This window comes from Fulmarus glacialis, unplaced genomic scaffold (genome assembly GCF_000690835.1).
Source record: "Fulmarus glacialis isolate BGI_N327 unplaced genomic scaffold, ASM69083v1 scaffold42202, whole genome shotgun sequence".
NCBI lineage: Eukaryota > Metazoa > Chordata > Aves > Procellariiformes > Procellariidae > Fulmarus > Fulmarus glacialis.
Window position 1 is genome coordinate 575 of NW_009200547.1, and position 17179 is coordinate 17753.

General features: G+C 41.9%; 1 protein-coding gene across 1 annotated transcript; it reads right to left on the reverse strand.

The window, feature by feature from the left end:
- Positions 1–10892: 10892 nt before the first annotated feature.
- LOC104073753 (dual specificity tyrosine-phosphorylation-regulated kinase 3-like) lies at positions 10893–16549 on the reverse strand. Its single transcript, XM_009573638.1, has 2 exons — positions 16440–16549; positions 10893–12464 (listed from the first exon to the last, which is right to left on the reverse strand). Exons 1-2 carry the CDS (start codon positions 16521–16523, stop codon positions 10893–10895), a joined length of 1656 nt encoding a protein of 551 aa, XP_009571933.1. The 5' UTR covers positions 16524–16549.
- Positions 16550–17179: the final 630 nt, after the last annotated feature.

Below are 17179 nucleotides of genomic sequence, written 5' to 3' on the forward strand. Positions count from 1 at the left end.
GGGGGTGTTTCCATGCAGGTCTGGGACTCCCTGGCCCCAGCAACATCTGCATCGCCCTTTCATGTACCACAGGCTTTTGGACGCTGGTGTCCACTGAGAGACGCTGGATACAGCACAAAACAGAGCCAGCAGGATGCAGATACAGGCTTGAACCAGGCTGTACCCCGATGTTTGGAAGACAACACCTACATCCCTGCGTGCTAGTCCCTGTCCAGCTGTTGTCCCCACCTTACGGACAGGGAAAGGGAGTCAGAGCAGTGACTTGGGCTTCTTCAGATGGATTTTAGGCTCGGGGCTGAGCATCCCCTGCGGTGGCAGGATCCGGGTGGAAGGAGCAAGCTCCACAGCAGGCAGACAGAAGATAAGGCAGATGGTCTGACAAATGAGTCCAAACCAGGTATATACAAAGTAAGAAGATAACCGTCCTGCAGGCACAGGGCCCCTCTGCTCTGCTGCTGAGGGCAGCTCTCCCTGGGCTGCGGTTTCCTGCCTGAGCTGCAGACGGGCGAGCGAAGCACAAGGTCAGCCCGCGGCTGTGGGCAGAGCAGGGACAAACCTCCCACCTCCCACGCCTGCCATCCCTGCTGCTGGCGCAGGGATGCTTAATCCTTCAGCGGTGCCACGTAGGAAGAACTCTGCAAATGGCTTCAAGGAGGTTAGAGACAGGGAAAGGAAGGGGGGAGCACGTCTGAAATTGGGTCCACCAAAAGCTGCATTTGTTGTGGCCCTATGGGAAAGTAAAACATCTTTCTGTAACGTTGCCAGTTCATCGAAAGGGCCATGGAGCGAGACTAGAATGTGAGAAAGCATTTCATAAAGGCGTCTTACCCGCTGTGTGTAACTAGACCTAACAGTGTGAACGATCCATGAAGCTCTGGTTTTAGTTTAATAGAAAAAGAAAATGAATCATCAAAGAATATTTATAAAGGTTTGTGTCATTCTTGTGCATTTCCCATCACATGGGGATGTGTCAAAGGATCATGCTTAGTCCTGCAAGTGCTGAAGAGGGGTCTAGAAATAGTTATAGCAAAGCATGTGATCCCACTAGACTGGGGAAAAGAAGGAGAAAATCCAACTTGGAGGTCTTGGCTTTCTCTTACCCTCCAGACATCTTATTGCTTCTCCTAAAAGCACCACCAGTGTCCCACGCAGTGAGAAGTAAGATGATGAGAGAGGTAAAACGCTGCTGCACATGTAACTGCAGCCGGAACGTGTAACCAAGCCCTCGGTGGCTCAGCTCCACGCAATTGTCACTGCAAAAACATCCTGAATCAGCACCAGCTGGCTGGAAAATGAAAGCCAGGCTGTTTGCTCCCCTCTTGCACCTCCCAAAATAACCAGCGGCTTCCCTATACTCACCCTCCCAAACACACACACTCCCGCCTTCCCCGGCAATTCAGTGCCCAGCAGGAGCCGCAGCCGGCACGGCCAGTGTGCCCGGCCTGGTCCTCCCTCTGCCCCTGGAAGTGACCGGATCAAAGAGGCATTTTTGAAGATCTCCGGGCTATAAGTATCTGGAAAGTGTTGGAAAATGCAGTTACCCCCTCCCAGTGCCTGGGGTCCCACGTGGAGGCTGTGCGGTGCTGCAGGGCACCTCCAGCAAAGAGGCAAAAACGTCTTAAACCACCCCCGTTGTTTCCACATATATCTACATCTAAAGAAGAAATTAAGCACCTAAATCCTATTGGCATGGAGCAAAAGGTGAGCAGCACATTTCCTCAGGCACCTTCAGAAGCTCAAGCCTGGAGGCAGCGGCCGAGGAGCTGCACGAGCCCTGGGGCTGCCCGTCTCCAGCCCCTTCCCAGCCCATGTCAGACAAGAGCTGGCAGCATCAAGACCAAACTACGCCAAAGGCTTGTTACTCCCTGAGCTTCGCACAGGGCAACAGCAACGAAGGGAATTGTGAAGGGGATATACGGGCAATATACGGCTCACGTCTCAGAGATTCAGCCTCAGACAAAAAAATATCCCTCTCTGCTTGCTTGCACATATTTATTCTGTGCTTATGGCTTTGAGAGCAGAGAACTTCTGGTGTAAATTACTTGCATGACCTTTCCTGTTTGATGACTTTACAGCTGGCTGCCCACACCTCAAATGTAATTTAATTTATGCCATCCATCTTCAACAACCTGCTGGAGAGACTGGCAGCTTCTATCGTTAACATTATTGGTGCTACTGTCACCCAACGTTGTGGCAGTGGCTGGGCAGAAGATGGGCACGCACGCAGGCTCAGAAGATACCACTGCATTGCACAGCCCTGGGCGGTGCAGGACGCGGGTGAGGACCTTGGGCATTTTCGGTCAGATCTGTGATAGTATTGAGTAAAATATTGCTTTTGTCCTCTCCTTCTCATCCTTTGCCCATGCCAGAATGCGCAGCACGAGCTGCTGAGGCTCCTGCTGAGCGTGGCAGGGTGGAAATCCTGTTTTGCCAATTCTTTTTCCTGCCCTGCAAGACCTTCTTCCACGTGGCCACCCACTGCACAGCCCTCGAAGGCCACCAGCCGAGCGCAACGCTCCCCTCTCCCAGCTCCTTCTTGGTTACGACTTCTTGCATTTCCAGGGATGCCTGTCCACAGCGGCCTCCCCGCAGCCAGAAAACTGCCCAGGGCAAGAGCTGGCTGCATTATTTCTCATCTGGAGATCCCCTTGCTCAACAGCACCCTTCTCTAACGCAGCGCATCCGAGGTATTCTCATAATGCAATTAAAATTGTGAAGAACTTCATATTAAATTCAAGCTGTTTTAAAAACAATGTCACTGGTCTTTACAACAGCTTCCAACAGTAAATTCTGTGGCCTAATCAGGCGTGTGCTTTATTTCTTTCAGTCCCTTCTCAGCTATGCTTAATTACACTTAATTATTATAATAATGGTCTCTGCCTTCCTACCTACAACCCATTTGCCCAGGAAAACAATTCTCTCCGATATGCCTCTCCGCTGCTTGTAAAGCCAAATATCAGCATTTCTGAGCTAGCGGAGTGCAAAATCCGTACATGGCTCCGCTCCTCAGCAAGAGGCTGGGGCTGACTCTGTCATCTTTAGGAAGCTCCTCTCAGCAGTTAAGAATGGGCAGACTTAATTCAGGCAACTATTTCATGCCTGCAGACAAAGCGAACAAGCTGAAGCACACTTAAGGGACCGTTAAACCCCCGTCGCAAGAGGCGAGGGAAAAGCTGTGGAGTGCTCGTGCCGACGACCCCATCTCCCTGCAACTCTGCACTGAAGCCGAGAGCCAGATCCCAAACGCTCCTTCGCCTCCTTGTAAGTTCAGACTTCACGGATGCCTTGGGGCACAGATGTCTGCCGCTGCTGGCTGCAACTGCATCAAGTATATCCCTGCGCATTTATTACGGCTGTATAAACACTGGGGAGGGACAGAGATGGTACCACAGAAAAACATTTCGTGTATGTCATATGTGCTTTGTTCAAAGAACATGCATTCACGTGAAGGGAAAAAAAACAATCTTCAGAGGAAAAGACATTTCTGAGCATCTGTGCACGTGGCTGTCCTAAAAAGCTTTTGTAAAGCCTGTTAGGCTAATTTGACAAGAAGAAAGAAAACAAACCCAATGCTGCCTACCATTCATTCATCGTCTGTGCGGCAAAGAATTTAGTTTATAAAAAGGATTAGATGAATCATACGAAGACTAGCACTAGCTTGCTAGCTGATGAAACCTAATTATGGGCAAAATTCACCCCTTCGGTCCACACAGCCTTGAGCCACACACTGACCCACACCCGTAAGAACAGTGCGTGTAAGAATTAAAAACAGAGCTTAGAAAGACTCCCCATACGGACTGACGTTTCATTGATACCACCCATTCCAGCAGACAATTTACTCGAGGGCCACCGAAAGAGCCTGCCAGGCAGCCCGTCGTCGGCAGCGCAAGCAGGAGATGCAGCCCAGCCCGGCCCCAGCGGCTTGAACAGGCTCCTTGTCAGCGGACACACAGCAGCCTCGCCTCTGCGAGGGAAACTTTACAAACATCCTTCCCCTTCGGTCCAGCCCAGTGAGCATACGGACTACTGGCAGATTTAGCTGAACAGCTGCTGATGTTCAGTACTGCCTCGTAACCCTGCGTACGCAGCAGGTTCAAGTGCAGCACTCCTCTGGAAGGGAGAGCATGGCAACTCCTGCACATGGTGAGTCCAGGCACCATTAGTCATTTATACCATTGCTGTTACTAGAAGATACGCCCAAAGTTTTCAGTCTGGTAATTCTGAGGCCCTTTGGAATGGCCCTAGGAATTTCCTGGCTCTTATTTGCAGAAAAATCAGGTCCCTTTAAAACGTATCAAGCAGAAGACTCAAATCTGAAGCTCCAAAACAGCTAGCCACCATTGAGAAGTCTTGGCTTACAAGTATAAATGAGATAGGCAGTTTAAAAAAAGTCCTCAGCCCATGTCTTTAAAATGTCAGTGGGCAGAAATTAAACTGGACAAATTTGTGCTAAGCAACAACTCGCTTGCTAGACTGATGCAGCTGCTTTTTAAAGCACTTTGCGCTAAATGAATCTGCTACCTGGCACAGCACCGCCCTCTTACTATGCGAAGGTTGAAAAGTTAAACCCAGCGAACCAAAAGGAATATTGCTAAATGCAAGTAAATATCTTCTTCTTCTGCCTGTCAAAATGATTCAAGAATCGCCTGATTAATTTTTCCTTCAAGAAACCACATCAATTAATGAACTGCAATAATTAATAATGGATGGAATATACCACATGAGCAACAACGGGCCAGACTCCAGGCTTCTGCCCCACAATCCAACTCTTTATGCAGAGATGCAGATTTTATATTGACATCCCTCAGCATAATTTAGACAAGCAGAACTATGCAAATACAGCTTTAGTATCGGATTCCCCAGTTCCTTAGCTGGTATTAAACAGCACCTCACGTTACAGCACACTGTGCAGCTCCAAACAGCAGAATCTGTGATACAATACCTTATCATCTTACATCAACAAGCACTACAGCACGGCAAGATAAGCCTATTTTTTTAAAATGAAGTGTTGTGCCTGAGAAAATGCCACTCAGTCATACAAAATCCTCATGCAGAGACTGTCCCATGAAAATCAGTAACCGTGGCAGACTGAGCAGGTGTTGTGGCTGCAGGCTACACAGCTACACGTACATATATACATATACTATAAACAAAGACATTCAAAGAACACTTAAATGTCTGCATGTACATATTTTGTTACTGTTTTCAGATTGTAAACTTTTTAAAATCAAACATTTACCATTCACCCATATTAAAACAAGGAAAAAATTCACTCGGTGTTGTCTGCAAACTTTCTGCATGTAATATGCATCGTTTAATCATATAGGTCATAGCTAGAGACCTTTTTATTGCAGCATGAGTTCATCTTCAAACAATTCCAGTATCCACTTGTGTACAGTAGGTTATCCATTTATAGGTTTCTAATAAAAGCAAATCTTCCTTAAGTGGCTATTACTGGATTTCTCCTTTCAGCCTAGGGATAAGCAGGATTCTAGGCTTTAAAAAGATCTCTAGTGGGCTGAATAAGAAAGTGACAACTGAAGAATATCATGGCAAAACTTCGGTATGTTCTAATTACAGCACCATTAACGAGAAGAACATTTGTCAGATCAGAGCATTCATCACGTTTAGCATAGACACACTGAAATAACGTATTCACATAGAGTCTGAAAATTTTCTACTGATCTCTAGTTCAATTCCACAGAAGGTAGTGTCTGGCAATACAAGGTAAGTTACACCATCTGGAAATAATTAATACTTTTTTTTTTTTTTTTAAATCAATTACTTCTTTTAGGAATTTGCACAGTCTGTTGCTAAAGAAAATTATGTATTTATTTTCTTTCAAAAATGAACCGAAATACAACTTTAGGAAATATCTGTTCATTACATTTAGATACATAGTTTGAGACTGACTTATTTCCAAAGTGTTCCTTCACAGAGAGTTATATTCACATGCACCTTACATGTTTTCTATATTCTCCACCATATTACACCTCATCACAATATTTATAATAAAAAGGCTAACCTTTAGACATTGACATTTAGTATGAACATCTGCAACGTATAAGAAACCCTGAATAGTAATTTGATTGCACCAAGACAGATGTAGGCTGGTAAAATAATAAGGCACAGTACTATGTATAGGGAACATGGGTTATTCTTTTAGCAACACAGACTTACTGACCTAGTTAGCCCGTCTGCAAGAACTGTATTTGGATTAAAGTCACTGCACCCTCCGAGCGCAGGGACAACGTTCACCTATCCAAGACTGCTCTGATGACCCAAGGATTTTACATGTTACAGTGGGAGTCGAAAAATCGTAAGGTATCAGTGGAGTTTTAGAATACACAAGGGCTCTTTTACGGGAAGTACAAAGTGTACGCATTTCCCCAAACCTTTATCAAATTAAAACAGAAACAAACAAACAAAAAAACCCTCCAAAAACTCCACCATCAAGTGGTATCTGTGACAAACACTAAATTTAAAAACATGATGTCCAGTTTTCAAAACTGCCAGGTACCCACAGCTCCGAGTGCTCAACACATGCAAAAGCTGCAGGTTTTTTCATTAAGGAAAAGTCTGTCAGCACAGCTTGTTTTAAATCTCAGCTGGGTACTGCAGAGAAGTACCGCAGATCTTTCCATATTATTTTGGCTCTCCACTTCCACAACAGTGTTAAACTTTGGCAGGCAGGGCATTTGTATCAATCATTTCAGCAGAGATCTCTGGGTGCAGAATCAGCCTTTTGCTTGTATGGCTAGGATTAGTAAGACATTGCTGAGATCATCATGTATATGTTTCACAGCCAAAACAGCTATTAGTATTAAACAAGAAAAAAAAAGAAGAGCTGTTGTCCACAGTGTATATCCCTTTAAAAAGGACCCTAGGCTTATTTCGGAGGTAGTTTTAAAGAGGATGACCATTGCAAAGAACCTCTACTGATAAATTGCTGCTTAAAAAGTGTTCAACTGGATGAAAGTCCTACCAGGTCACAAGGATTGTAAACAACGTCAGATTGAGCAACACACACACTCTTCCACAAAGTTACCTTAAAGCTTTACAGTCTGTTCTGAATTCTTAGGTTACCCGACAACTAGCATTCCTATACAAGCTGGATGGAAGGATAAAAAACTCTAGTGAAGGGTATCTGTGGTACGGAGAAGATCTCTATAATCACATCTCTGTTGTGAAACAAGCTTCACATTCAGCAGTTGGCATTAGTAAGATCAAACCTGTAAAGAACTAAACGCAGCCTGGGTGGGTGTCTGTCTGTGGTACCACATTCCGCAGCGAAGGATAATACTTCACTGTCCCACTGAGTTCAAATAAAAACAAGTTTCTCCTTGCAACTTGGACAGGCAGATAAGATTTGGACCCCCATGTAAAAGTAATGTGTATCTGTCAGATGTGATGCTGATGCCTTGTCATTCGTGTATATAAAAATATTGCTAAAGCAAACAGGTAAAAATGCAGACAATAAACAGAGCATGTTATTTACAATACAGAGACCAACAGTGTAGTAAAACAGAGCGAACGTTATAAGGAACATTTTAAATCAAGTTTAAGTGACTTTTATAAGTGTGATGTCCGTTTTGCTGTAAACCCAAGTAATTTGCATTTGTTTTGTGCTAACTTCCTAGAAGAACATGATTGAAGTTCCAGTGGAATCTCACTAGTGCTCACAGATTAACAAGCTTGCAAAGCAAAGAGCTACCACAAAAATAAAAGCTGTTCTGTTATCTATTTAGACAAGTTTAGTTCTAGAGTACTTTTAACATTCTAACCAGTATCACAACTAATGAAAATGGTGGACTTCTGGCGATTTCAGACCTCACTAGTGTTTAGCTTTGCAAAGAACAAAGTGTGAATTTGACATTCGACCGTATCGCAGCGAAGACAGCCACTGTGACCGTGACCACCCTTTATAAACGACATCATCCAACGACGCAGCCCGTGGTCCAACCCTCCACGCGTGGCTGTGGGCAACTCTTATGCCAATTCACAGGGAACTCAAAAAGTCAAGTGCTGCAGGGACGATTCCTCAGCTCTCTCCCAGATATGAGATTTATTAGCTCATTTGGAAGGCTCTCCCAGTTTGAGAATAGTGTCATACTATTCGCTGAAAGCAAACATTTTATAAAGAAAATGGGGCTTAGTAATTGGAAACAAGACCAAAATATTCTCAGCTGTATTCCCTGGACTATGAAGAAGTCCTTTTCAATATAGTAAAAATCTGCTGAGGCTGCTTCCTTTTCCTTCTCATCTGCTACGGCTATATAGACAAGAGACCCAAATTAGCAAGACAGTTAACTATGCACTTGATTTTAAAATATAATAGTCCCAAGAAAGTAAGATCCAGTCTTAAACATACACAACTCATAACAAGCACCTTGTGCAGTCAGGTCATGCTGAACACATTTTCTAGCTAAAAAGCAATGTTCTTGCCAGCTAATTACTTTATCTGCAGTTTTACAGCACCAGCCTTAAGTGAGGTTACTGCGTGTACACCAGAGGATGTTACATTAGAAGTTACCTCACAGTAACTACTTCCCAGAAGTCACAGGAGAACGATTATTCTACGTTTGGCATTTTATAGATGAAAATGGTTTAGCACCAAGATACTGCTCTGTGTTCCTAAGAGAAGACCTGTTCGTACAGCTCCTAGCACACCAACACTCTACTGTCTTCTGCCAGGCTCCAAACACTACCATCACTTTACAGTCTCTACATAAAGTGCTTTTCTATGCATCTTTCCTAACAAGCTATTGCTCCTGAAAGGTTCCTTTCTCCTCGCTCACCAGGTATATTTCATAAAAAAAATGCATAGTGTAAAGGGCAGAGGAGGAAGAAGAATGTTTCTGGCTTCTGAAAACGTGCCACATCTATTAGAGATTCTACTAAAATCGATGGTAACTATTTTCTGCCCAAAAATCCACTTCCCTGATTCTCCATTCAAATAAAACTTCACTCAGCCAAGCAAAATAAAAAATACCAGTCATGCATTATTACGAAGTGAACCATGAACATACCATACCTGCTGGTATTACTTGTAGCTGCACAGATAAAGGCTAGACTGTTATTTTAATATTATTACTAAGCTTATTGAATTTACACTTGTAAAACAAAAGAACTCAGAAAAGCCAACTACACGAGAACCTCAGTTTAAACAACAGTCCTGGAAAGTTTGAAGCTTTGGCTGTCTTTTTGACTTTTTATACAGGCCTCCACCCAGCATTTCACCAGTGCTGTAATTAAACAGAGTAGAGGAGAAACTGCAGCCCCATCTTCCCAGAGGGTGGGTCTTGTATTGAACATGTGGTCACCTTATCTTAAAAATCACTCTGATAATTCCTTTGTTTGTATACCGAGAGTCTCCTTGTTTTAACATTAAAAACCTGCTACAGAGAAACTCATTAAATTTAAAACCTTCTGTTCATAAAGGCTCTAAATTGTATTTAAAATTGTGTTCAGGCACCTGGCAAGAGATCAGATGTTTCTGTAAATGGACTTGGGCCATGTGGCTGCAAGAAGTAACAACCCGAACAAGTTGTGCTGTTGTCATTACAGATCACGCCACCTTTTCATGTTCTTGGAAGATAAAGGAAGAGGAAATACAAGCTCATGTATTTGAAGAATGAGAAAACGTAGGCATGTCTCTCTCAAAGACCTGAAGGAATGTGATTAGAAATAAAGCAATTCTTCCTATAACATATTTTGATTTGGATCCACCAGTTTTTGCACGTTATCAGTCTTTCCTGATATTTCACAGATTATGCTTAGATTTCAGAACATGCTTCTAATTACTAGGCGTGCCCAACCCCCCCAGCATTTTCTAGTTACAGTCCTGGGCCTTAAAAACTTCTACTTGTCTGATAGGGGTGGCATGTTTGCCTTTTATTAAAAGAGCTCCATTTAATTCAATGGAATTCACTCTACAAAAAAAAAAAAAAAAAAAAAAAGACATTTTTAAAATTACCAGAATCTCAAACATGTTTATAAAACAGCTCTTTAAGTTCAACATTTTTGTTTTGGGAACATCACAGGAAAACAAACAAACACACACACACCTGGCAGAACTGATGATTTAAATCTGAGCTCCAAAGAAACATAATTGATTCATTGAGCCATGAACAAACTGGCCCACAGTTGTGATGGACCAGTCCTCATCTTGAATTCCCCTACCAGCTTTCCACAGACTTTTACGGGAAATAGCAAGTGTACAGAAGTTAGTAATTTTATTTAGATATATCCTGTGTTCCATGGCATTTCTACACTCTTTTGGGGAAAAAAAAAATTCAGACGATAAAATTTCAACACCAAATTCCTTTGGTGTCTACATCCCATGGTATTTTTAAAAATCTCAGTCAGGGTAGATAAGGGAAAAGCAGTGCAGAGAAATCAAATTCTTCAAACATAAGTTAGCAATTTGCAAGTAAGTTCCCAATGCATTACATTAACACATTTGTGCTTTTGACAATAGATGTAAAAACTCTCCCCAGAATAAAAAGAGTTCAGTTGGGAATTAACTGAAAATACGTATTTTACATCAATTTCCCTTGCTGTCTTAAGCAAAAGAATCTGTTAAACCATCCTGATAAGAAATAGTTTGATTTCTAAAACAGCATTATTAAATAGCACGTCTGTCAAACTGTCATTTTACTCAACAGCTGAGCTGACCTACCCAGTGATGTAATATGCACCATATATGAGTGAAACAATTGGATAAAAGTTAGCCCTTTAAATGTGTACATTTTGACTGAGCTTTTTATATTCAAGATTTAGCCTCTAATAAAAAGTAAATCCATTAAAAACCTCTGCATTTAACTTCCTTACACATTATTAACAAACAATTAAAATACAAGGTATGTATTTTGGAAATACATAATTCTCTACTAGCTGACCAGTTTGGGTAGCACAGTACATAGAGGTATACTGCCATTGGAGTCGGATGTTAAATTAGCTCTCAGCTTGTTCGCTACTCCAACTACAGGAGGCAACTTGGAACCTATTCCTGTGAAAGAACTTGTATAGCTAGAAATCCGTTTATTGGAGGTTTTATCAGTGCTGGGTGGTTTGGGCGTTCGTTTACAAATCCAAGGGTGCCTTAAAGCTTGACTCGGAGTCATGCGTGCAGAAGGATCCCAGCTGAGACATTCTTTTAAGAACTCTATGAACAAGGGATCGTCGCAGCCTTTCAGTGCCGTCACCCAGTCTTTGTTCCCTGGAGCGCCTCGTATTTTACCCCGGCGCGATCGACTCCCATTAAGGGTCACTCTTCCATCTGCATGTGTAGTTACAGTGCAGTAGCGAGGATGACCCTTAGAGTTGATGAAGTTCTTGGCTCGCTTGGATTGATCCAGAAGCTTCTGAGGTGGCATTCCAAGAAGTTCCATCATACAAGCCAGTTGGTCTCCCTCATCCTCTCCAGGAAAAAGAGGATATCCAGTCAATAGCTCCACCAGAATACAGCCAAAACTCCACATGTCTATGGGCATCCCATAGCGACTTCCCAGAATTACCTCTGGTGCCCGATAAAATCGAGACTGAATATATGTGTAGACTCTTTGGTGCTCAAAACAGCTGGACCCAAAATCTATAACCTTGATTCCACTCCTCCCTTGCTGTTTCAGGAGGATATTTTCTGGCTTCAAGTCACAGTGTATGATTTTGTTTCTAAAAAGGGCATCCAAACACTGCAGTATAGAGTGAGCAAACTTGCGTACCAGTTGGATGCTGAAGCCCTGAAACTTATTTCTTTTAATCAGCTCATACAGGTTCATACTCAAGAGTTCAAAGGTCATACAGATGTGGTTCCGAAAGGTGAAGCTTTCCAGCATGTGAATAACATTCATACTGCCCGTTTTATCCTGCTTCTTCAGATGCTCCAGAATCCGGATTTCTTCTGCTGCTTGGCGATGGAATCTCTTTTCATTGCGAACCATCTTTAAGGCTAAGTGTTGGTGGAGTTTGTGATCGTAGACTTTAGCAACTTGTCCAAAACTGCCCTTGCCAATGATTTTGAGTACTTCATACCGGTAAGCAAGATGGTCATGGGGCACGTGAATGTAGCTGCCTTGGTCATCGTCATAACCTCCATTGTTGGGACCACCAATTACTCCTTGTCTCTTTTTTGCAGCTGGACCCACAAAGTAAATTTCAGAAAAATTAAATATCTCTTGCTGCTCATAAGCAGATAACTGATGTTTGTACTGTTTGACAGCTTGTTCTGGAGCTTGGGAAATCGCTTTATGTGCTTTTGAGGAACTACCACCACCTTTAGAAGTGCTTATGCTCTCTATACTTTTATCTTTCGTCAGGGAAGGAAGAGATCTTTCTGAACCAGTGATTCCTGAAGACTGAAGAGTGCTACTCCTTCTGTTGCCAGAGTCCTCAAATAATTGCTCCACTTTGACCTGACTTCCAGTCAGAGAGTGATCCTTCATTGCGAGTTTGTTGCTAGAAACCTACAGATGGAAAAACAAAAAAATAAGCTTTACTTTATCTTTTAAAGCACAGACTAAGAATAAAATCAATACCACATAAAACAAAAACAGTAACATCAATGGGTTTTGCATTTCTATTAGGAACAAATATAAAATGCTGGACCTAAACTAACTCAACTTACAAGCGTAGTTATAGAAGGGTACACAAAGAGACTGCTATTTACTGAAACAAGCACTTACACAAATGTAGTGTACTTTTAAGTCCATAAAGGGTAAACCCTAGAGAGTCAAACGCTCAAACAAGGACACAATACCTATCTCTACTAGTATGCACGTAGTCAGCAAACAGCCAGGGAACAGCTATGTTTAGCTTTAAACGTGGGTGCAGCAAACACAACCAACGACAGATGCAACTTGCACCTGTCTGAAACATGCAACATAACATGAATGTGCAGAGAAGTGTTAGGAATATTGCAAAGACAAGTGTGCCAAAGGAGACAAAGAAACGACAGCAAGTGACATAAGCCTGGGGTAACCAAGCTGAACAAGTAGCAAAAGGATGACAGAGCAAGACAAGATGAACCACACTTTTTTTTTTTGTTTAAATTGATGGTTTTTCTTTGAAGGGGAAAATACCATCATATCCACAGCTCATTTTAAAATTATGATAGCTGCACAACTATCTTAAGACAGACTTGGAAGCTTTGAATAATGAAGAACCTCTCTTACTCCAACTCTGTTGACAGTAGTCTGTAACCACTGCCTCTTACTGCCATTTGTTAAAATATTTACATCTGAAATGAATGCATAGAAGGTGAGAAAAGCACTGTGAAATTTTTCAAGCTTGTCATTTTTACAAATTACTAAATGCGCAACTCCCTGGAGTTCAGTTCCTTACTTGAACAGCACTTATTGCCCTTTTCTACTCACTGACACTCCATGCCGATAGACAGCAGAGAGGTGTTGTCTTATCCTGTGCAACACTGAAGAAGCCATGACTAGAGTAGCAACATCTGTTTTCCATTTTGTCCTTTAATCTAAAAATAAAGATTTGAGACACATGCCAAACCGAATCCCTGAAAACCAAAATAACTACACAGGAATCAAACAAAAAATATAAATAAACCTGCAGATCCACAGCAATAAAACCAAATTCCTTTTTAGTTACATACAATCCAACATCTCGGCACAGTCAGTAAATAAGGGAAGTGAACGTTCTCGCCAAAAACAACTCCACACATCTCTTTTAAGACTCTGTTGGTGCTGCCTTGAAATGTTAGCTCTTGCTCAAAAGCCCCCCAAAAATGGGCATTTCCTGCAGGAGTCAGTCCTTATCAATGGTGACCAGGGGCCATTGGATATATCCTACTAAGTTCCACTACTTTCAGTCCTATCAACCGAAAAATACAGTGTCCTGTGCGAGACACGCCTTTCCAGAAAGTCTCAAATAGAAAAACCAAAGCCCAACCCTGATAACTTAGAATAAATGCCTTTTTCTCGGAGTCTGGCTGGACCTCCAAGATAAGAATGACCTATTTTCAGAACTGGCTAAAAGACTATTCAGTCCAGCAGACTCAAACAGTAAGTTTACAAATAAACAGTGAACATAAGCACAGAACAAGGTTCACACTTGTTTGTTTTCTGAAGTTTTTTGAAGGGCGGGGGGGTGCAGGAGAGAGGTGGAAAAACCAAACCAAACCAAGCCTGTCCTTCTACAGTAGAAGTCTTATTTTCACTTTTGCAATCAAAACTCGATATTCTTCCTACACGGGTTTCAATTGTATGCACAACAGAAGCAGCTTTTTATCACTGTGACTTCAGAATAGACACAACTGCATCTTTGCAGACAACCACCCTGACGCCGAACATTGCCATGGCAGTTCGTACCAGCAGGGCTCTGCGGAGCAGCCTTCTCTAGCTGGACGAATGAATTAAGCACCAAGACTTCAAAACGCGCTACATTATAAAGTGTGAAAGCCTTGCAAACAGCACTACATCTAAATATTCCCTATCCAGGAGCAATAGCAACTCTGCTAATGCTGTTTGTGGCAAACATTCTGTCCCTTTGAATCCCTAAATAAACCCGGAATTCATGATTCCATTTATCCTGGAACTATTTCTTAATGAAGAAACTACAGCTTTAGATCTCAAATCTGACTCAACAGTAGCAAGGACTAAATTTTCATTCTTAGAGGACTACCAAAATCACTTGCCGCATGACAGTTAGACACAAATATAGATCAATCTTAACTTGAACTCAGGAGAGCTGCACTTAAAGTCAGCTGACTGCTGGGTAACATCAGCCTACTTTCAACAGTTTTCTTTTACAGATCACAGGCTGCCCAGGTTTTGTTTTATTGATAAAGTGCTATTAGCAGCCAAGAAATTAGACTGACAACACAAGTGGCACCCTGTTGAAGATTTTCACATACTTACAAAACTTCATTTTAATTGAGAAGGAAACAGTTAACCCAGTTCCTACACAATTGGTTTTGCAAAAGTGCGTCAGTTATTTTCTGAATACTGAATTAAACAAATTGAATTAAAACCATGTATTCTCAAAGCAGAGATATTTATGTTCTCTTATAGCTAAGATGAAAAGAATGGACAGCTGCAGACACCAGAATTTTTCAATTCTCATGTAACATTACATCGTAATACAAAAATCTTGCAAGAAGGAAACCAAATATCACTTAATTCCAGATACTTTCCCATTAAAATTGAGCATCATGATTTTCATCCTTGCATGCTTCACCCCAGTTCCTGCTCACAAGATACCACTAAGGTTGTATTTCTTTGATGTGTCATTATGGCAAAACTAGGCATTTTATAGTCCTTAATCTTGCCTTAAGAAGTTAACAGGCTTGACGGACAAAATACAGATGAAGAATAAGATACACCAGGGAAACAAAATATTCATAGAGTTATATTTGTATTTAACTGGATTCTACAGATTTCTCTTCAGTTATGAACAACTGTAGTTACACTACAACTTAAACACTGCAGTTTAAGAGTTCCCACCTCCCTGCAAAAAAACCAACCCACTACTCTTCAAACTGTGCTACTCAACAAATCTCTACATTTCTTCCGCTCTCCACATTTCTTCCGCTCTCCCTCAATGTTGCCAAAAAGGGAAAACACAGACCCATGCTGCTGAGTTTGCTCAGTGAACAGCACAGACCACATTAATTATTAATATCTGTTACAATAAATTCTCGCAAGGTGATGATTTTCAAATGCATCTTACTCAATGAAATGTCTATTTTCACATTTTAAAGAGTGTTTTTTTTAAGCTCAAGCTCCTTCATTTCTGCCAGAATTCGACAAGAGCCAAAACAAATTTATAAACCATACAAAGGTCAGATCACTGTACAGCTAAACATGACCACCACTGCTCAGTTGAATCAAGTTAAGGAAAGATCTCGTAACTCCACATCTGCTGAGGAAACACAGCACTTACATAGAAGCATGTTAACACCTTCAGTCTAGAAAGAGCTATTTTGCTAGCAAACGTAGTGGCAGATAATGCCAAAGTTTTCAGAGGAGAAAGATACTTTTGTAAGATGTTTGGCAGCCATGCAAACCCACACTGCTCCTTCTGCCATTCGTAAGTTCTTATCTTTGGAATTTTCACGAGGGAAACTAAAATGGAAACGTGCAAGAGTTAAAGCAAAGCATGTGTGGATTTACATACTTATCAACATACAAGGTGACACGGGAGAACACTTCAACCGTTTGTAAAATAACTTTCTTGATTAAAACATGAGCTGAGGATAGTAAGATAGGATTTCTGAGGCTGCCTAGCAAGTTCTACATTGAACACAATACCACATCGCTTATATGCTTAGTAAAAGCAATGATGTTAATAAGCTCTACAAAGCTGCAACATCCCACTTTTTAAATTTATTCTCTGTAGTGAGATACCTAACTCCTTGACAGTTTTCACTGCCACAAAACACAACTTGGTGAAGACCCAGACAACTTTAAAATACTCACATTAGCTCTTCCAAGGGAAGGAAGTCCTGAGGGGCTGTGTTCTTCATTTGTAGACTCTTGGTACCTAATCTGATCTATCCTCATATAGGAGTCATATAATCCATCTCCAAACCTGGCTGAAAATGTCCCATATACAAACCAGTTAGTCACACCGATTCACGTTGATACAAACAGAGACAAACGCTGAAACGCATCTCACTTAGCCCATTTTAGTCTGTAAGATCATCAGTTCTCATTCATTTATTAAATGATCTTTAGAATTTAACTATGACTGTATTTTAATACCACAACAGAATGCAAAGCTCTTGGGAAATCTTAATTTCTGATACTTTTAATTTAGAGCTTCTCTTTTTTTAATCAACTTTTGCACTGCAAATATATGCTCAAGAAACATTAACCAACATTCTCCCCAGTTTCCCTTAAGTAGGATAATCCCGAACTAGCCTCGTTGAGAGCGACAACAGAAAACGGGCATGCACTTAAATACTTGATAGGACTATCCTTTAAAGTAGGTTATCCTTTAAAAATGATATGTGGGCATTACAGTTAGCAGATTTGCTGCAAGGGGGGGGAAAAAAAGTCGCGTCGGTTTGCACAGTAACTGGCAAATACTGTTAAAGAACTTAAAATTGCAACGCTTAACGTGACCGACTCCGCACCGGGGCTCGGCAGCTCTGCGAACGGGAGAAACCGAGGGGGGAGCGGGGCGAGGCGGGCTCCCCGGCCAGCCCCGGCCCTCC

Excerpts from the sequence above, each read along its gene's own strand:
- LOC104073753 (XM_009573638.1), bottom strand. The coding sequence starts at position 16,523 with ATGAGGATAGATCAGATTAGGTACCAAGAGTCTACAAATGAAGAACAC. Across the intron at positions 12,465-16,439 it reads CTTCCCTTGGAAGAGCTAAT|GTTTCTAGCAACAAACTCGC; the intron begins GTGAGTATTTTA and ends TTCCATCTGTAG.